The sequence below is a fragment of the Sarcophilus harrisii genome, chromosome 2 (genome assembly GCF_902635505.1).
Source record: "Sarcophilus harrisii chromosome 2, mSarHar1.11, whole genome shotgun sequence".
Classification (NCBI taxonomy): Eukaryota; Metazoa; Chordata; class Mammalia; order Dasyuromorphia; family Dasyuridae; genus Sarcophilus; species Sarcophilus harrisii.
In genome coordinates, this window is record NC_045427.1 from 311114733 (window position 1) to 311137069 (window position 22337).

The 22337-nt window shown below is 37.5% G+C and overlaps 1 protein-coding gene across 2 annotated transcripts in view; it reads right to left on the bottom strand.

Annotated features, from left to right (window-relative positions):
• The window catches only part of SLC8A3 (solute carrier family 8 member A3), a 209738-nt gene that overhangs the window by 141966 nt on the left and 45435 nt on the right, over positions 1–22337 (bottom strand). For both annotated transcript variants that reach the window (XM_031952608.1, XM_031952607.1), the window contains exon 2: positions 15868–17715. In XM_031952608.1, the coding sequence (XP_031808468.1) occupies positions 15868–17651 (1784 nt within the window). In that variant the 5' untranslated portion in view covers positions 17652–17715. The remainder of the gene's footprint in view (positions 1–15867; positions 17716–22337) is intronic.

A 22337-nucleotide genomic window follows, 5' to 3' on the forward strand; every position in this document is an offset into this window, starting at 1 on the left:
GATGAGACAGTTGACTTAAACCATAAATATCTCTAGCTAATGTGATCTCAAAGGGGCATGCTGATATAATAACAAAAATAAACGTAATAATAGTTAACATGTATATAGCATTTGGGGTTTATAAAGTACTTCACAAATTTCATTTCACATATAACATATTATGTAATATATAATATATTACATATATTGATCCTCACCACAACTCTGTAAGGTAAGTGCCATGATGATTTTCAGAAAAGGAAATTGGGGCTGAGACAAGTGAAGTGACTTATATAGAGTCTTACAGCTAGTAAGTATCTGAGATATAGACTGCCAGGTTTAATTTTTTCATTGGGGGTTGAAATTGGGAACAAAGGTCAAGTCCTTTGGTGAGACTCATTTACAATCACTCCATTCTTTCATTCACTGAAATGTTTACTGAACACCTAGTCCAGTTCAAGACATTGTACAAGACCTGTGGGATATACAAAGAATAAGACCTGATTCCTGTCCTTATAAGGCTTACATTCTAGTAGAGAGATGACACATAAACCATAACTAGAAGGTAGTAATAAACTGAAAGCACGGAGTCACTAAGTGCAATGGGAACTCAGAAAATGGGAACACTTACTTGCTTCTGAAGGTCAGGGGAATAGCAAAAGTTTCATGGAAGAAGTAGAATTTAAGCTGAATCTAAATAATGAATGGGAATTCTATAAGAAAAATGAAGAAAGTGAGATAGAGACGAAGAGATATATCCAATCTAAGATGATACCATGATCAGAAATGCGTAAGAGTCTTGAGAGTCATTGGACAGATCACTAGAGACACAAATTGGGGCCAAATTATGGAAACCCTTATTGCCAGGATAAAGAGGATAAATTGTATTTCATGGAAAATGGGGAGCCACTGAAAATTATTCAAAAAGAGAATGGTATGATGAAACTTATGCTTCAGGAAAACTAACCAGGTAATAGAGAATTAGATGAAGGGGTAATTAGATGAAGTAAAAACATAAAGTAAAAATAATAATAGCTTTTTAAAATATATTTACATTTTATTTTACAGTACAAAGTATTTCACATAAATAATTTTAAAACAGTAAAAGTATTATTATACTCATCTGTACAGATGAGAAAATGAAGGCTCAGACAGAATAACATAATTAACTAAGGTCAAAAAGTTAATAAGTGGAAAAGCTAGCTCTCAATTTAGATTTTCAGACTCCAAATCCAGTATGTTTTCTACTAAATCTCTTTTCTACTACATCTACAGTGGAGACAAAGGGATGGATAAGAGGGATCTTGCAGAGGCAGAAATAGCCAGGCTTGATGATTGATTGGATAATATGTGAGAGAGGGAAGAATCATAGAATGTTATCATCTCCAAGTGTGATCTAGAACTCAAGGTCATGTTTAAGTTATACAGGAATTCCCTCTAAAACACTCCCAAGAAATATAGTCATCCAGCCTCCGTTTAAGTTTTCAGTGATAATGATTAATAACAATAATTTAATTTATATAATGCATAAAGATTTGCAAAGCATTTTACAAAAAAAAAACTTGTTTAATTCCCCCCCAAAACAAGATGAGATGCTGTTAGTATTCCCATTTTACAGATGAGGAAATTGGATTTTTAAAAATAATTTGCCCAAAGTCACACAACTAGAAAATATGTGAAGTTAGAGTAGGACTCAGGTCTTCTTGCCAAGCTCAGGGATCTGCCATTAAAGTATGCTGCCCCTCCCAGTGAAGGCGAAATGCCTCATGAGTACCCCATTCATCCTACTTCGATAGTTCTAATTTTTAGAGGTTTTCCCTGTTTTTGTTTTTGTTCAGTCATATCCAATTCCTCCATGACTCTAATTCAGGATTTTCTTGGCAAAGGTACTTGAATGATTTGATGTTTCTTTCTCCAGCTCATTTCACAGATGAAGAAATTGAGGCAAACAGAGTTAAGTAAGTTGCCCAGGGTCACACAGGTGGTAAGTCTGAGACTAAATTTGAACTCATTTCTTCATGATCCCAGACCCAGTGCTTTATCCACTCTATTGCCTAGCCTGCCTGAAACTTCTCCCTGAATCCTTTCCCCAATATGATAGCACTTCTAATGACAGTCATCATATCCTATTTCTCCTTCTCAGGTCTTCTTTTATCTATGTTAAATATCCAGTCATTCTCCTCTGACTATGTTCCAATTTGTCAAGGTCCTTCCTAAAGTGTGGTAGCAAGAATTGAACACAATATTTTAAGTGTTGCATGGTCAAGGCAGAATATAGCAGTATTAGAACTCCATCCATTCTGGACACGATTCTAGTCATTCAGCCTAAAATAGTATGAAGTTTTACATTAGGTGGCTTATTTTTTTCAACCATGTCATATGTATAGTTGAATTTCAGCAGAAAAAGTCTAGTTTTCCATCCTAGGGATTGAAGGATCATGGGACTTAGGGTTACTAGGAGCAGCTTACAAGACCATCTTTTCTAACCACAGAATCCCATCCCAACTGTACAGAAAAGTGAAGTCACTAATGGGAAACCTCATCATCCTGCAAAAATGGTGGTATTCACACATCATCAATCACTATCCCATGTCCCTCTGACTGAGGGCAGAGCCATGTCCTCCAAAGCTTTCATTTAAGGAGGGGGCTCAAGACAAATATTTCTTAATTTGTAACCTGGTTGCCCTACTTTGAGTCTTTTCTGATTTCTCCATCATGCTCCTACTTTTAGGTAATTTCTCTACCGCCATTGCACCCCAACCTTTTCCACCCCATTCTCTTTTCTGTTTTATATTGCTCCATTAAAATGTAAGCATCATAATGACAAGAACTATATTTTTTTCATATTTGTATCTCTAACATTTAGTACAGTACCTGGTATATGAGGAGGTGCTTTAAAAAAAAATCTTTTCTGACTAAAAGACCAAGATCACATAGGTAGTAGATCTCCCAAGGTGGTATTTAAATACAAGTCCTCGAACTCCAGATCCAGTGCTCTTTTCACTAAACAAACAAATTGATTTTCCTTTTTGTTGCTGAGGCATTTGGGGCTAAGTGACTTGCCCAACATCACACAGCTAGGAAGTGTTAAGTATCTGAGGCCAGATTTGAACTCAGTTCCTCCTGACTTCAAGGCTGGTGCTCTATCCACTATGCCACCTAGTTGCCCCTTGATTTTCCTTTTTTTAAAAGTCAGGACAACATATGTCCATCTCTGATCTCAGAATCTTAGGATAATAGAGTTGGAAGGAGCCATAAAGATAACTTTGTCCATCCAAATTGTACCCAAAAAAGAAATTACTTTTTACAACAATCCAAACCCAATCACTAGTAGAGTGATCAACTAGCCCTGATTGAAGATCTTAAAAGAAAGAGAACTCACTATCTTCCAAAGTAACCCATTCCACTTGGAGAGAGTTCTAACTAACTGGAAAGTTTACCCAGCCAATAACCCATCCTCCCTTCAGTGCAATTCAGCCCTCTTGTCTGACCAATGGTTCTGGGCAACTCATTCACCTGTCTTTATCATTGCTTGTATCTGAACATCTTCCTTAATAATTCACATTCTAGCTGTATATATTTTCTACTTCCAAAAAAAAAGAAATTTCCGTTGTTCCACTAAATTTTGCAATCAAGACATACATCCTCCACAACTATTTGAGTATTTCCATCACTAGGCTGGTATCAAAATGTTCCCTATACTTACAAGAGAAAATTATGACTTTGGGTTTCTAGGATTTTTGAAAGTTTCTTATTGAATTCACAGTTACCTCAGGTCTTTGTGATATGAATTTTGTTTAGCCATATCTTCCCAATTCTATACTTATATGCTGATTTTTTAGCCTAAGTATAAGACTTAAAATTTAATAGTATGAAATTTGATAGTATTAGAATTATTCCTTAATTCTATCTCTCCCAGTTTCATATCAACTATAAATTTGATAAGCATGGTAGTGTTGCACAGAGAATAGAATTCTGGTTTGGGATTCAAATTTTGCTGTCAAAACTTATTAGCCACATGACCAAGAGTAGGTTGTTTAACTGCCTCTAAACCTTGATTTCTCTGTCAAATGGGGATAACAGCATCATAGATTTAGAGTTGAAAGAGACAAAACTAATCTATTTTCTTCATTGCAGAGATAAGGAAATTGAGGTCCAAAGAGGCGACTTGGTCAACATCACAAAGGCAAAAAGTGAGAAATTTGAATCCAGATTCTTTGACTCAAAATCTAATGCTCTTTTTCCTTAATCACACTATGACATCTGTATAATTATCTCACAGAGTTATTGGGACACTCAAATAAGATGTATCTAAAGTCCTTTGTAAGTTTTAAAGCACTAAATATTAGCAATTGTTATTTATTTTTTCACCCAAGTCGTTTTTTAAAAGTTGAACAGAAAAAGATCAGGGATGGAGTCCTATAACACTTTAATATAGGCCTTCATCTAAAGCATTAGTATAAACTCAAATAGGAATGGGGTCACTAATCTCCACATAAGATCTATAGAACACAAATTGATTTAGTTTTAAAATGTTATCTATTTCCTGTTATATTTATTTATTAAATTTTTGTTTAAAAATTCCCAATCACATTTTAATGTGGTTGGGCCAGCTCTCAGAACTGTAGAAGGTAGCCATGGGCCACATATTTGATACCTCTGAACTAAAAGAAGCACCAACTTAGAAGCTACATCAATTAATATATCACTTCTTGGGTTTATTTAATACATTTTTGTTGACTTGAATTGATCATTCTACTACTTCTGAATCTATCATATTATCCAATCTATATAATCTCATTCATGTGGTTAGAATTCTATTCTCCCTATCACTTCTTCAAAAACTACAAGCATTATCAATTAAGGCAAGAATTTATAAACTGTTATACTTTCAATTGGGAAAACCTCCAATAGAGATCCTGCATCACTACTACTTTCTTTGGGATTTATTTCTGAAACTTATCATTCAGTTCCATTTTCCATACAGGCAATTCTATAATGTATTTCCACAATAACATCAATTCTTTTCCTCCTTCTACTGAATCTAACCCAAATGCCCTTTATCATGTCACAATTTGTAGAGGTCCTCATGAGAGTTAGAATTTTTGTTTTGTTTTGTTTTTTGGTATGATACTTCACTGCCCTGTTAACTATCTTTGCCCTTTGAGTAATTTATACCTTGCCATTTCCATACTCTAGTCATGAGTCACATTCTGCCATGTTTCAGTCATACTAATTTTATCTTCTTATGTTAAGATCTCTAGTTTACTTTATTTATGAACTATGTTCTACAGTTAATGGGTGGGTATCTAAGGATGCATTTCTTAGACATCTTCTCTAATGAATACTTAAACCTCTAATTGCCTTCTCTCCATATCATGCCGGGGTAGCACTAGACCTAGCATCAAAAAGATTCGTCTTCCTGAGCTCAATTCCAGCCTCTTTCTAACTGTGTGATCCTGAATAAGTCACTACTCCTGTTTTCCTCAGTTTCCTCATCTGTAAAAAAAAAAAAGCTGAAAATGAAAATGGCAAATCATTGTAGTATTTTTGCCAAAAAAAAAACCAAATAGGGTTATAAAGGGGACACAACTGAAAAAATGACTAAACAAAAACATATAGTATCTACAACTCTTAGAAATATCTGATTTAGCAGATATATGCCTTCATTTTTCCCTCCTTACATTTCATTCTATTCTATTTTTAAAATAAAAATCCTTTCCACCAGATCTACAAGTCTCTTGGAAAATACATTCATTTCAGCCCTCATTAGATGAACTCTGTCCCTGTCCAAAAGCCCATTATTTTTGTTTCTTAAAACCAGGCTAAGAAATCCAAATCTTATTCTCTGTCACTATCTTCTTTAACAAGCTAATCAATTTCCATATTTAACTTTCTCTGCTAAATCCCCTTCCTACTATCAGCAGCAGTGATGGAAAACACTGTTTGTATTCTTAAAGTCTTCAGTTCCTAATTCCTAGAGATGTTTTCTATCTTCTTTCTGGTGGTATCATTAGTCCCTATATGAATCACTAGAAGTAGATATTAGTCTTCAACTTTAAACAATCTGTGGAGATTCTCCATTATTAATCTGCTATATGCCCTAAGAAAATGATATATTGCCAAATTGTTCATATCAGAGGAATTGCTAATCCCTGTAACATATTTTTTTCTTGATTTGAAGAGTACTGAATGTCTTCTCTCTTAGCATAATCTATTGAGCCTCATCTCATTATCATCAGGAGATTATGTAGTCCTCAAAACCCAGCTCTACTTTAAGATCTTCAAGCCTATTATAGTTCCTGTTGTTAAAAAAAAAAAAAAAAAAAAAAAAAAAAACTATGATACACTCTAAAACAGTGGTCCTCAAACTTTTGTTCTCAATATCTTTATCCTATTAAAAATGATTGAGGATCTGTCAAAAGAGTTTTTGTTTATGTGGTTTATAGTTATAGATATTGATCACATTAAAAATAAAAACTAATTATGAATTTGTAGACTCTCTGATAGGATTTCAGAGATTCCCAGGATGCTCTGGACTAGACTTTGAGAACCACTGCTCTAAAATAGAAGTTTATGAGAGGTTTCAGAAGGGAACAATTACTAATCAGGCACACACCTGTAGCACACCCTACTACTAGAGGCATTCACATCTCTAGTTGATTAGGGAGAATGAAGTTCTATAAAAGAATGGAAAAGTACTCTAAGAGGAAAAAAGAGGAAAAATAAGCTAAAGAGGTACAGAAGAATATCCAAGCATCTATGTCAAGAGGGTAAAAGAATATAAGACAAGAGGGGCAGCTAGATGATGCAGTAGATAGAGAACTGATCCTGGAGTCAGGAGGACCTGAGTTCAAATCCAAGATCAGACATTTAAAACTCACTGACTATGGGATCTTGGGCAAGTCACTTACCCCAATTACCTCACTTTAAAAAATATGAAAAAATAAGCTTTGGAGTTTTATAATCGCCTCTGCCTTCTTCTTCCCCCTACTTCTATCCATCCATGCTTCAAAGACCAACTCAGAGCAATGTAGTGCAGAAGAAAATGTGCTTGACTAGATGTCAGTAAAATCTTGCTCCTGGTACTCACTAGCTGTGTGGTTCTGGATATTTAACATTTCTAAGTATCAATTAGAGAAAGCAGAATACAAGAGGGGAAAGTATGGAATCTAAAATCAGAATTCTAGCACTACCATTTACAATCTGTGTAACTTTGGACAAGTCCCTCAGTCTCTCTGAGACTCAATTTTCTCATATGCAAAATGGGAAGGTACAAAGGAAAAAATGCTATATTAAGGTAACTAGGTTCAAATTCTAATTCTATCCCATACTGCTTGTGTGATCTTAGCCATGACATTTACCTCTATGCCTTTGTTTCATGTTGGACTAGATAACTGCTAAGGACCCTTCTAATTCTAAGTCTCTTACCCTATGTCCGGTTCACCAACTATTCACCCTACTCTGATTCTTCTCCCCCTAGTTGAAAGTCATTTCTTCCTTGCATATTCCCACAGTTTAAGTACCTACTATGTGCTTCCTATATTCCAATTTATACTGTATTTATCTGCATATGTGTCATGTCTCCTATTGTATTGTAGTTCAACTCAATTCTACAAACATTTATATAATCACTTACTGTGTACAAAGCACTCATTGCACTGGGAATAGAAAGGCAAAATAGGATATATTCCATGTCTTGGGGAACTAATATAGCATATTATGAAAATACACAAAAACTGTGATACACTGTAAAAGATGATAAGTGTATGAGAGGTTTGAGAAGGGAGCAATTACTAATCAGGCATGCACCTATAGTACGCATCTGTAATCCTGTGCTACTGGGGAGAGGCAAAGGCTGGTGAACCATCTTCATTCTGTGATTCCTAACTGTAGGAAGACAAAAGACTTATCTAGACTTAAGTCTGGTGCCAATATAGTGATCACCTGTAAGTCAAGAGCTACCAGGGGGCCAAAGGAAGGGCAAACTGGCCAAAATGGAGAAAAAAATGGAGGCGGTTCAAACTTCCATACCAATCAGCATTGAGATCCAGCTATGAATAATGTATCTCAGGGAGAAAGTAGAGGGAAATAATTAATATTATTCACAGCTGGGGAGATCAGAGAAGACCTAACATAGGAAGAAGCACCTGAGATGGGCTTTGAAAGATAGGCTGTAATTTATCAAGTAGAAATGTTATGGAAGACCATTCTAGTCCTGAAGAAAAATGTACAAAAAGACATGTGGGTCTGAGAGGAAAGGATGGGATCAGGAAATGAGGAGCATCTTAGTTTGGACATAATATAAGAGTGAGTGAAGAAAAATCACTCCTTAAGGACAAGAACTGTGTCATATCTCCTTTTATCTCCCAATGCACCTAGCAATTCACATTATACATAGCCACATTTAATAAAAATTTGTTGAATGAATGCTAATGGACTTGCTCACAGCCATACAGACATAGAAACTTCCTACATATTCTCAATAGAGGAAGACAACCTCCCTAATAAAGATGATGTGACAACTAGCTTGATAGTGAGGTCCTTGTTAATGTTAATCAGTCAAGTTCAGATAGATCCCAGAAGGTATTACATATGGTTTGAAGTGATGCATTCTAAATAACAATAATGATAAGAGCCACCATATAGATGATATTTTACATCCAATATCTCATTTGCTCCTCACAATAACTCTTCAAGGTACATATACTAAATTTTATTATCTTTAATTTATATAGATACTAACTCATTTGTATTATGCTTTACAATTTACAAAGTAGTTTACATGCATTATTTCACTGAATCCTCAAATCAACCCAATGTGTGAAGTGATGCTAATATTCTCATCCCCATTTCATAAGTGGAGAAAGTGAAATAATAAAATAGTAAGTGACTTCCAAGACTCAAATCCAGATTCTCTAATTTTAAATTTTTCACTGTACCATACCAATTCCCTGAGGGAGAAAAGAGGTCAATTAGTTGCACTGCTCATAAATCACAAAACCAAGATTGAACTAGGTGTTTTAATATTGTTTGTGCATAGTTGTTTGTATGTTGTATCCCCCATTGGAAATAAGCTTCTTGAGATTAGGAACTGTTTTTTTTTTCCCCTCTTCACATCCCTAGACCTTAGTAACCATGCCTGACACATTACAGGTGCTCAGTGTTTATTGAATGATCAAGGTGAGTGTTTTTCTAACTATCCCATACTCTCTCCCCAATGCCCAGGAAATTCCATGCCATTGTGCGGTTCAAGTGCAGAAGATGAGGGAGGATCATGTACAATAGATTCCAAAGGAAAGTCCCATTCATATAAAAATGGGAGAGATTGACTACACTTCCCTAAAATGGTTAGTTTCCGGCTCCTTAGCATTCAAGTTATTGCCCCTTGCCCCACCAATTCCAACAAAATACTTTATTTCTCCCCCACTCCCCGACTCCACAAAGACATCCACCGGACAAGGTCACTTGCTATGCAACTTCATGGATGAGACAGACTAATTCAGCTTCCTGGGAATTCCTGGAAAGTCATCAAATTACAGCTCTTGGGGGATGAGGGGGTGCCTGCTGGCCTCATCTAAACCAAGGCGAGCAGCTGTCCTGCAGGGGAGGGGCAAAAGGAGAAGAGGAGACACAGGGAGGACTCTCCTACTGTCATGGGACTGGCATGACTGGCAGGAAAGCTTTCTACTGGCCTTTGGAACTGAGAGGTTACTCTGGGAACCCAGCCCAGTTGAGGCTTTTAAAATGATATAGAGAAGTGTTAGCGTACCTGAGAACAGAGGCAGCCCTCCTCTCTTACCAGGCTGCTGAGGGAGGTTGGCCAAAGGGATAGCAAGCAGCCTTGGGCTCAGTGCTGCTGGACAGCACCGGCAGGGAATATTTTCTGCTGATCCATGCAGAGGCCAGCTTAATTCCGGCTCCTGGTTTGTGCTGAGCTGGATGCATTTTACCAGGGCCAGGGACTAGGATGGCAATTTCTTTCCCCTCAACCCATCCTCATGTCTAATACAGGGCACAGCAAAATCAGTAAGCGCCACACACATTGACCCAGCCCTTGGAAGTTTCTGTACACAGATAGTATATGGAATTTGCAAAAAGCAGTGTCCTTGTGTAGAATATGGAATATGCCTGGGAGATTGTATATCCCTTTGCATTGCCCAGGAGCGTGCTGTAAATTCCATTCACTGCCTAAAAGGATACTGCAAACTCTTGCTTGCCTAGAAGCACACCTCAAGTCTCTATGCACTACATGGATTGCCCAAGAAGCTAAAGATCTTGTATACAGTCAATCTAATATACTGACCAGCAGGACATAACAAATCCAATATACTGCAAATCCTGTATAAGAGTGCTGGAATCTACTCAGCAGTCCACTGCAAAATATGCATCTGACATTGTTCTAAACAATCCATTTCTATGTATAAAATGACCACTGGGATGCTAAAAACTCCAGATGGTACCCACCAAGATACAACAAATTCCATATACTGAAAATTCTTCTCACATCCCAGTAGAGTTCATAATGGTAGCTGACATGTTTTACAATGTTTTAAGTGGGACAAAATGCCTGGTGGGATGCTGTAATACCTCTCTACCAAGAAAAACACTCTCGACCTTCCAAAGCTACAATTCCTATGCAATCACTAGCCTGCTGCTAACTAAAACACCCTGGCACGCTCTATTTGGGGCACCTGTTCAGTACATAAACTACTTATACTGAAAACCAGAAACTCTCTAGAGCATTCATACAGATGCACTGCAAGAACTCTACCCGTACTGCCCCTACTTCTCAACCAGTACACAATAGTATGGTATAAACAAGGCTACAGAAGCACAGGAGAAATTATGAATCCAACAAAAATGGAAACAAACATGATCCTTAGCTCTTAAAAAAAAAAAATACAAGGTTTCCACTCTAAAAGTATCTGCCCATTGTGATGAGCAAAAAGTAGTTAAGCACATCTCCTCCAGAAAAGCAAACTATTCTATAATTGGTCATATTTTATTTCAACTGTATACCAATGTGATCCCTTTGAGGTACCTGGAGGTGAGGGTAAATATATGAGTGAAGATAAGTAGCTAAAGAAAAAATATAACATAAATCCTCTTTAAATGGCCATTAATATTACCTTTAAATATATTTATCATTACTCTTTTCTAGGGAGATCACTGCATGAGAACTGAACAAATTCCTGGGAGCCCTTTGGGCTTTGTTAGAGCTTCCTAACATATTTAGACTATTTTATAAACTAAGTCTGGGACTTCTACTGATTATTATTTTTTTTATTACCATGGTATTCAATTCCTCCAAATATTCAGGATTTCAGAGTCTTCTTCAATCCAAGTTGCTCACTTGGGGTTAGGATTTGGGTTTGGGAAACATAGACCTATTTTTTTCAAATAAAAAAAATGTTTAGCCCATCATTGATGATTTCTCCCTTTTCAAATGGTTTGTCAAGGTCAAGAACAGGAGGATAGGGGAATCTTTCTCCTAAGAACCTTGCACTAATTCAAACTATGGGAAGCATAAAACAAGACAGAAAGAATCATTGCCAGATCCCTTCTATCCAATCATCCCTCTCTATCCTGACAGGTGTTTGAGACAACTTTGACCTTAGGAATCATATAAAAGAACATTAGAAATTAAAAAGGAAAAGGAAAAAATGAGCAAGGCCCATGGCAGGATCTCCCTTTAAAAAAAAAAATTTGGCATTATTCAAAGCCCTAAATGGCATGAGTAGCACAAGACAAAAGCTCTCCTAGATCTTCGGGTTACAGAGCTTGGATTTGCCAAGAGCTCTTCCCTGATGGCTGTCTTCATTCAAATATGTCTTTCTCCACACAACCCATTAAAGACTCACCTTGGAATCTTCATAGCTATTCTGGCTGGAAATTCCCCAAAAGCTGGTGGGAGAAAAATCCTGGCCACCAACAGACCAAGTATGTACAGACAACCACTGAATTCATTGTTATGTAGTCACATCTAGTGCTTTGTGTCTTTTCTGGTATTGTCAGAGAAATTGTGTTTATTAGATGCTAAAATAAGCTATTCAGGAAGACTCTGGACACCATCAAAAAACAGGATCTCAAGTGTACTCTATTTGTCATCTTGTATGAAGACAGGGAGTTAGAATAAAGAATGCTTTAATGTTATTTAGAGTTCTGCAATTTTTCTGAAATGTCATATTTTACTAGGATCTAGGCTACCCTATGGGATATAATTTTCACAAGTTTATATTTTGTGGGTTCTATCCTTACCAGACTGAAAAAGAAACTTATTTGTTATATGCCTACTAAGATTTTAGAATATTCACTTATACCTCTATCTCCTATTTTGGGGTAAATATGAGCAAATTGTTTGCGCTTCCATTGCTTATTGATCTACTGTATGTAGCCAGACTTAAGGTGGAAATGCAAATAACAGAAAAGAAAGATCCTTGATGCTGCTAGGATATCCATCTATGTCCACCTACAAGTCATAACATTGGAAAGGGGATATGACTGCAAGCATGGAGCAGCAATAGAAATTTTAGTATTTAAGAATAATGGATCTTAGATAAGGGAGAAAACTACTTTAATCATTAGAGTTTTTTCTCCTTTTCCCATCTGTCTCACTCCTTGAGTCTTGCACCTGGTGCATACATGATGGAAAAAATGCTAGAGCATAACAGCTGACCTCTAGTAGCCAGGAGGTGATCAACCTAGCTCCTTGCTGGGCTGATAGTAGAGGCCAAACTCCATCATGCTTTATCCAAATGAATAACCCTGAAAACCCTCACACTCCAGAGTGCAATATTTTCTAATTGAAATATTCTTATAGTACATTCTCCATGGACAGAGAAGGCCAAGTGGAAAATAGACCAATTTATCTACTGCTGACTTGCTTTCTCTAGGAATTCCCTAGGTCTGAAGGCTATTCTTATCCATCCTTCTTCAATAAAGAAGAGGGCAAAGAAAGGAAGGGAGAAAACAAACATTTACTAAGTGCCATTCTAAGCACTTTACAAATATGATCTCATTTGATCCTCACAAGAATCCTGGGAGGTAGTGCATTATTATCCCCATTTTACCATAAGAAAATGGAGACAGATAGAAATTAAGTGACTTCCCCAGAAGTATCTGAAGCCAGATTTGAATTCAGGTCTTCCTGGTTCCAGGCCCAGTGCTCTATCTATGGCATCATCTAACCTGACTCTAGAGAAAACTATTTTCATCTTTCTTCTTGGAGTCATGATTTCCTAGTGAATTCTGATAGCATGTGATACAATAAATAATATTCTTGGAGAAGTGGGAGAAACATAATATTATTTGACTTTTCATTTCTAGAGCAAATTTCACCTAAGTATTTCTGTTGTGTTCTTTCCACAAGATGCAGTGAAGTTTTATTGAAGGGTCACATAAAGCACAAAGAAGTTTAGTAGCTTTCTTCTGTCAGCTTGCAAATGTCATCCACCCATGCTTTCTAAAGATCAGGTCTGCATTAGGGAAATGATGCTGGTGTTAAATCTGAGTCACTAGGACATGAGATAAACCACCCCCACTGATCCAGATTGTCTTAAAACATTTTTTGTGGTGGGTGATATTAATGAATCATTTTAGTACAATTGAGAACAAACCTGAACAGATGATTTTAGGTTTCCCAAAGATATCAGTTTAAAGGAGACTAGACTTAAACCAGATAAACTATCCTAAGGCAGGGATGGGGAGAAGGTTCAAGGTTTATGATGTTATTAGGTTTTGTGGAAATTCCCCAAAGAAGCTGATGGATCAGAAGCAAGCATAGGATGGGAGATAGACTCCATGGATTAAGCAAAATCTCAGACATCTTCCATCTTCGTCCCATGACGCTATTGAATGGTGCTTTAATGGAAGGCTAAGGGAGTAGAAGGGAACACGGACACAAGGAAGTTTGGACCTTAAGATCTTGACCCTGGATTCAGCTAAGTTGATGGATAAATATACACATATAACATTATAACAATTAATTTAATTCTAATTAATGGCAAGACCATAGATCCCTTTAGCCTACCTGAAGTCCAGTGTGTTTAAGCATGCTTCGATACCTACTACATGCTTAGAACTAGGAAATATGGCTTTGAGGAAAAAGTACGAGAGTAGGGATCAGATATTTGGTTTCCAATCTTGTCTCAGTCACTAATTGACTTTCATTTGTTCTTTCATTCAATAAGCATTTATTAAACACTTACTATTTGTAAAGCTAGATACTGTGATTATGAATTCATAAAAGCAAGCAGTCCCTGCTCTCAAGGAACTTACATTCTACTGAAAAATGTTTGTTGAATGACTGAATTACTTTGAACAAATCAGCTGACTTCCTTCTACTTTATTGTCCTCACCCTTAAAATAAGAGGGGTTCAATTAGATGAACTCTGAGGCCCTTTCCATTTCTTAAATTCTTATATTTTAGATTAGAATTCCTTACAAGAGTAAGGAATCTAGGAAAGTGAAGCTATGTGTTTACCTCTATTGTCAATTAAAATAATCTAGTCACTTAAATAGAAATGTCCTTATATTGTTTATTACTGATAGTAGTAACAGTACAATTTAAATGACCAAAAGGTTTGGGATGGGCTCAGGCTGATATTTGAATACAAATAAAAAGATAAAGGTTTTTTAATGGAAAGATGTAGTCTAAGAAGTTCAATAGGGAAGCTAAAAGATCAGGAAAATATATAGATGTATACTGGCTTGGTCAGTAAATCCTGAAATATAGAAACTTGAATTCTCTGATAATGGTAATAGAAGACACTTTAGATACTCCATTTTTGTTGTATAAGTTAACACTTTGAGCCTTGATACATATATAAGCAAGGAATTAACAAAAAGATCAATAGAGAAAAGCTCCCAGGTTTTTTTTTTTCTTTCTTTCCTCCACTCTTCCCTTTCCCTCCTGGGGAAAATGTTCCCTAATGTAATTCTAATAAGATACAGTTACAATAATCATAAGTATATACTACTGGAAAGGTTTGTCTAGTGGCGTCTTATTTTGATGGAGCTAAACTTAGTAAGTCCTTTTTCTTTACTTTCTTTCAATCTATGCATATATAAAATGGGCAGAATGTAAATGAGCTATATAAAATGGGTGGCTCATTCCATGAAAGAGGCTATAGAGAGAATTAATTTTCTTTATGATAGTACATAATAGGATCTTATTCAAATTAAAAAGTATTGTTGAAGGGGATGAATACATAGGTTTGAAGTGAAGTATCCCATAATTTCCTTTTCCTTTAATACTTATATGGGACTCAGCCTTGGGATGGACCCTGGCTTCTCCCAGTACAAGAGTAAAAATGAGCCATTTCAATCAGATTGGACACATGAAGAATCAAACGATAGCCTGCCTGCATGTTTAAAAAGAACATTTGGACTTGTAGGTTTTGAGCTAACAAGATCTGAACAATCATGTGTGGAGAGAATAAGAGTACAATTGAGATCCAAAATGGTACCAGTAAGAGTTAGAGTCACCAGCTAAAGGGAAACTTGGCCAGATGCTTCTATTATTAGTCAAATGGTCAAAAGTTTAGTCTCAAAGGTCTTAGAAACCCTAAAGCATGAGGAAATGAAAAATCTCTTGCTTCATGGCAAATCCCCAAAATCTCATCCCTCTAACTACTATAGGTTTCAATAGATCCTGCCATAGGATTATCTGCCCAGGAAACAAAAAAATAAAAAAGTTAAGGTGGGGAGTCAGAAGAGTTTAGAAGTGGAAAACAGCTCAGAAGTGTCTGATGACCTTGTATACCTGTGATGGAGTCAAAGCAAGAGGTTAACACCATCATGAGAATCATTTGTAAAGAATATTCCTGAAGGAGGGAATGAAGAAGGGTCTGTGGGGGAAGAGGAGAGTAGAAAGAAAGTACTTACACAGTTTCATCATTCTTGAATTCCAACTCCCCATAAGTGTCTTCAAAGTCCTCACCACCACCCTTGGCTGTCCCTTCCACTGTCCTAAAGGGGATGACGACTGTGCCCCTGGCACCTGATGTCCGGAGGACCTTGACCTCCATGACCCCAATGCTCTCACTGACATGAATTACGTCACACTCAAAAGTGAAGATGCCTGCGTGATCATCATCCAGAATGGTGACCGTAGCCACAGAGGGGGAGGACAGCACAGCCCTTGGCAAGGGAAGGTTGTTGATCGTGACAGGGGGTAGTCCTTCATCTGGCTGCTCTTCCACTATGCGAACATTACTGAGCCTTACAAAGAAATGTTCATCCTCCTCAAAGATGTCATCATCAATAATACCAACAGAAAATTCCTTTTGGGTTTCTCCTGGTTTCAGGACCACGGTGCCTTCCGTGAATTCATAATCAGCCCCGGCATTGGCGGAACCATCTTCCGTCTTGTAGTCCACGTACATGGTCTTAGAGGTATCACCCCCTTTCCGCACCACAGTCAAGAGGACAGCTCCACAGTTCTCCAGGCACTGGTAGGAGCATGGATCAAAGAACACTTTGGATACAAAATCCTCAGGCTCATCGGTATGCACCTCGCCCAAGCTGGAGGACTTCTTGGCTTGTTCTGCTGCATGTTTCTTCAGGATGTTGCCTGCTCCAGTCATCATACGGGTGGCTTGGATCCGGTAGAAGGCTCGGCTCTTCTGTTGGTGGGAAAGAGCATAGTAGTTGGCCATCTCCACCAACTGGTCCAGATCCTTTTCTGGGTGCTTTTGTTTCAGGTCTTTAAGAATCCTAATCATTTCTCTGCGAGATTCATCCACTTCTTTTCCTTCCATCATCACCAGGTTCCCATCGAGAAAGTGGGAATTCATCATCTTCCCATCCATCTCAATGCCCTTGGGATGCTCACCCTCTGTCTCTATGATGATGCCTCGGTGCTTGTCTGTACGGTATTTTTTGTGCATGTACTTATAGAAGAGCAGCCGTCTGTCTGCCATCCAGGCCAGAAGGACGCACAGGGGAAAGAAGAAGAGAGTGAGCAGACCCTCCCACACCTGTACCACACCTGGGGAAAATACTGCCAGGATCATGTAGAGCCAGATGTAGGCAAAGATGCTCCATGCAGCAGTGATAAAAAAGACCCGAAGGTGTTTGATCTTCCGGGTCTCCCCATCGGGGATCACATAGACACAGATGCCTATGATGATGAACATATTGAAGGCTGCACTCCCTACAATGGTGGAAGGTCCCAGGTCTCCAGCAATGAACCCATGACCACAGACCTCAATCAGAGACAGGAGAATCTCTGGGGCAGAGGAACCCAGAGCCATCAAGGTCAGGTTGGAGACAGTTTCATTCCAGACCCGAATAGTAGTTGTACTGGTCTCTCCATTAGGCTTCTTAATAGTCACCTCCCTCTCCTGAGAAGTGATGACCTCTATCGATGCCATGAAGCGGTCAGCAATGATGGATACCCCAAGGAACATGTAGATCAGGGCCACAAAATAAACGATGACCCTGGCAATCTTGTCCCCCAGGGAAGGGTTCTCTGGGTACCAGATTGGCAAAATGACCCCCTCCTTACAGTCCGATGATCCTGAGCAGGACTCATTGTTCTGCCCTGTACTCTCCACATCCCCTGCTGTGCTAGCCTCTGCCCGCAGACCATTGAGGAAGAGTGCAAAAGTAACCAACCCAAAGTGGAGGAAGGCAGAGGTGAGGGGCCGCAACTTTGACCACGCCATACACAAGATTTAGCTGCTGGCTTCCACACCACACCTGCAGGGGTCCTCCTGATGGGCCAGGAACCTGAAATAGAATAGAACAAAGATGGAATTAAAGGGCAGGAGATGAGAGGAACAGCAAGAGACAAGTTCCCACCAAAGTGCTCTGATGCTTCACCCTCAAGAGCCAGATTGTGCTAACATATGGGATAGTCTCTCACTTGGAAAAATAAATGTGCCACAAGTCAATCTGTGGTAAAATAGTTGCTTTGCCCTCAGGACCATCTAGTTGAGGTTTAATTGAAGAATTATAAGAGAAATGTAAATTCTGGAAAAATAAGAGATGTCCCTGGTCCTTTATCCCTCTCCCAATGTTCAATCAAAGGCATTGTGCTTCAGTATAAATAGTAGTGGTCTAGGAATCAAGAAACACCTAGGTTTGAATCAACTCTAAAATTTATTAGTCTGAATAATTAGCAGGTCACAGAACCATAGAATTTAGAGATGAAAGGTATATTAACAATCACCTAGTAACTAAGTTTGTTCATTTGGAATTCATGAATTTAATAGTTTTTTTTTAAAAAACATTGATTACTATTTCTACAGAATTAGTTCCCTATGTAATCTTATGAATTTTATTTTATGCATTTAAAAGCATTAGCCTATGAAAAAGTCCATAGATTTCACCAGACTGTCTAAAGGGTTCACAACACATAAAAAAGATTACCAACTTCCAATCTACCCCTCAAGCTGCAAATGGGTCAAATGAGACTCAGAACCATTAAATAACTTTTCCATGTTCATACAGAAAGTCAGCAGCAAAGCCTTAAACTAGGTCTTCGGAATTTGAGCACAATTCTCATTCCACTACCTCACATTGCTTAACCTCTCTGATTCTCAGTTTCCTACCATGTAAAGTAATATTCCTAGTTCCCACCCCATAAGGAAACTTTATGTGAGGAAACCTCTTGGTAACCCTTAAAATGCTCATCTTAAATGTCAGTTTATTATTTTAACAATATTCTAATAACTATAGAGAGAGACCTCAGGAAATAAATCTGAAGTGCCTCTGCTCTACCCATAATGAACCCAAATCAGTCCTAACTTAACTAACCCACATCACTACCCCAACTTTATTCCTGTTCATGAACATTTGTCCTCCTACCATAGCCAAATCCAGATAGGAAATACTTTCTTTTTGGTTCATCTTCCCCAACCATCTCCCTAACTTGGAGGCCAGATCTCCACAAATTAATAAGCTATCCACTGATTTCACTGTTGTATGTCCATTTTTCCTGGATTACCAGTGAAAATGAATCTTTTCTATGCTACCTCTGAATAGTATCTGAGTCCTGTTTCTGCAGTTCATAAAGCTTTTGAAGAAGTCTTATGAGTCACAGCATGACTATTGTTGTCGAGTCATTTCAGTTGTGTCTGACTCTTCGTGATCCCATTTGGGGTTTTCTTGGCAAAGATACTGGAATGATTTGTTATTTCCTCTAGCAGATTTTACAGATAGAAACTGAGGCAGACAGGGTAAATGACTTGCACAGGATCACACAGCGAGTAAGTGTCTGAGGTTACATTTGAATTCAGGAAGATAAATCTACTTAACTTCAGACCCTTCACTCTATCCACTTTGCCACCTAAAATGAATGATAGCTGCCAAACACAGCATCATAGAATCATCTATTTAGCACTAAAAGGAACCATAAAGACTAGTGAATACAAATTCCACATTTTATAAATCTGGAAACCAAGATTTTGAGATAGCAAATAACTTGCTCAGGGTCACACAGCTAGTAAGTATGTGAAGTAGGATTTAAAATCAGGTTCTTTTCATTCCAAAACCAACTCCTTGCCTATTATGATATTCTCCATTATCTGCAGTCATGGGGGAGGCAATGGATGTAGAGAACATGACATAGCAGATCATTCCAAATTGACCTCTTTTTATTTTAAATGAATTGCCATACCACCAGTCAATTCAAGCTGAACTCTCAGGGCTCATACTCTTCTCTACTCATTATCTCTAGATCTACTACTCTCTCTCAGTCTCTAGCTGGGAAAATGGGAGGAGTGAGGAAGTAAGAAGGTAGAGGAAACAGTCCTACTAAGTCATAGATAATCCACAAAATTGGCCACATTTTCACCAATATTTGAGTTGGCTATATTTGCCTGGCATCCACATGAGTTTCTTTGGTAACCCATCTTCTAGATCCATTTAGATAAAAGGAAGCAATTTGTAATGTAGTGTGACCTGCGTTTTCAGCCAAACGTAGAGAATTTTTCATAGAATCCTCCTAAATGGTGGAAAAAATGATGACCCATATGCTCTAACACATTTTGTAAGGCCAACACATACAAGGAAGCCAGCTCTTCAACACGTCCTCAATGTTCAAAGTCTCTCTTCCTCCATGTATATTAGTTGAACCAGTTCCCAAGAAAATCCAGAACCACACATGTCCTCTATCAAAAAAGAAATCAAGAATGTTTGTTCTCTCCAAAGCTTTCACAAAGGAATGCACAGTGTCAGTTGATTATTTTCTCTATCATTTAGGAAATAAGATTTTCATGCAAAATGTTTCAGATTTGATTGGAAATCCAGATTATAAGAGTAATCTATGAGAAAAGCTTGAATGCAGACTTACAGGAGGCATGTAGCCAGCTCCTCAGCACAAACTGGCTGACCCTAATTTTTCCACTCATTCATCGTAAGTAATATTATTGATCTTGTCTCTTGATCTGTTTCTTCATCTATAAAATGGGAATAGGTCCTTCATACCTACTTCACAAAGTTGTTGGGAAGGCACTATGGAAACCATGAACCTCTACATAACTGAGTTATTAATTATCATTTTCAATTATATAATGCATATATAATGTAACATTATGTTAATAATAATTACAAGATGCAAAAAAATCACCATAGAATTAAACTGTCTTAGCAATATTACCCAACCTTAGAGTTCTTATTTGATCAAAGTAATAATAACTAGCATTTACATAACATTTTAACATTTGCAAAGCACTTTACAAATACCATTTCATTTGATCCTCACAACAATAACTGGGAAGTAGGTGCTATTGATCATCCCCATTTTATAGATGAGAAACAGAAGTTAAAAGACTTTCCCATGGTTACATTGTTAATAAATGTCTGAGACCAAGCCTTCCTTGATTCAGATCTAGCACTATACGATGCATCACTTAGGTGCCTTATATTAGCACCATTTAACTACATTCATTTCTCCACCTCTTCAATTTTTCTGGGACTATGCTTATTTGCGTTCATGTTAACATCCTCCAACCCCAATATTTATAGTCAAAATAAGCTCTTTGAGGGCAGGAAGTATTTTATTTCTTTGAATCTTCAGAAACTGACCCAGTTTCTTTGAACACAATAGCAAATATTTGTTAAACTGACAGGCACATGAATTAGTAGCAAATATATATATATATATATACATATACATATATATATAAAGAGAGCATCTGAAATTATTCCATGTTCTCCCTCTGATGTGAGTGAAATAGGACCTCAGCTAAGAAGCTAGGACAGTTTTGACTGGTGCCTCCCAACCTTCCCAGAAAATCCTTGTTATTTGATGTGTCGTTTTCCCTCTTTGATAAAAATCAGAGCATTTTCAATCCAGATCATAGAGGAAAAAAGTACTTTTTAAATGCAACAGTCTATCTGAATTCAGCAAAGATTGTACCACATCACTTCTAGGCTCTACCAAAGCATCTTTGAGAATGCCTAGATTTGGCCCCATTTTATATTTAAAAAGTTCAGCTAACATATTAACTCTATCAGTGGATAGAGTATCAGACCTAAAGCCACAAAGACTCATTTCTAAGTTCAAATCTGGTCTCAAACATATATCAGCTGTATGACTCTAAGCAAGTCACTTAACCCTATTTGCCTCAATTTCCTCATATGTCAAATGAAATGGAGAAGGAAATGGCAACCACTCCAATAGCTTTGCCAAGAAAACCTCAAAATGAAGAGTTAGACAGAACTGACTGAATAAGAGCAACATGACTGATACTGCTTTCCAAAGAGGCACAGCCATGCTTTTATTATTGTTTTTGTTGTTATCTTTTGCTTTTTTATATACCTTCCCAGTCTATCTCTTCCTGTACCCAGAGAATTATTCCTTATAAATAAGAATGTAACAGGAGGAAAATAAAAAGCAATTAAGCCCAACTAACCAACATATCAATTAAATCCAAGTGTATGCAATGTTCCACATCTATAGCTTCCTGCTTTTTCAAAGAATGGAGAGAAAATTCAGTTAATCTTACCAATCTTGATATAGAATCAAGGGGGTCTGCATTTCTAGCTCATTCCTCCACTTGTCTTATGACTGCAGAAAAAGCATTTTACCTCACTGAAATTTCTCCTCACCTTTTCAACATGAACCACATGCTACTCTACCTTACCAGATATCAGTAAAGATTCTTCTAAAAATCTACACATTGTTCTGAGCTCATGAAAGTGGAAGAAAAACATCTCATGGAAAGAATATTGGCCTAAGAGTCAAGAAGCCTAGATTCCAATTCCAACTCTGGAGTAACCAGTATGAATTTGAGCAGATCCCTTTATCTCTCTCTCAATTTCCTCATCTATAAAACAAAAAGATTGCACTGAGGTCCCTTCCAAACTCTGAGATTTTGTGATTCAATGATTTTAGCGATATGTTT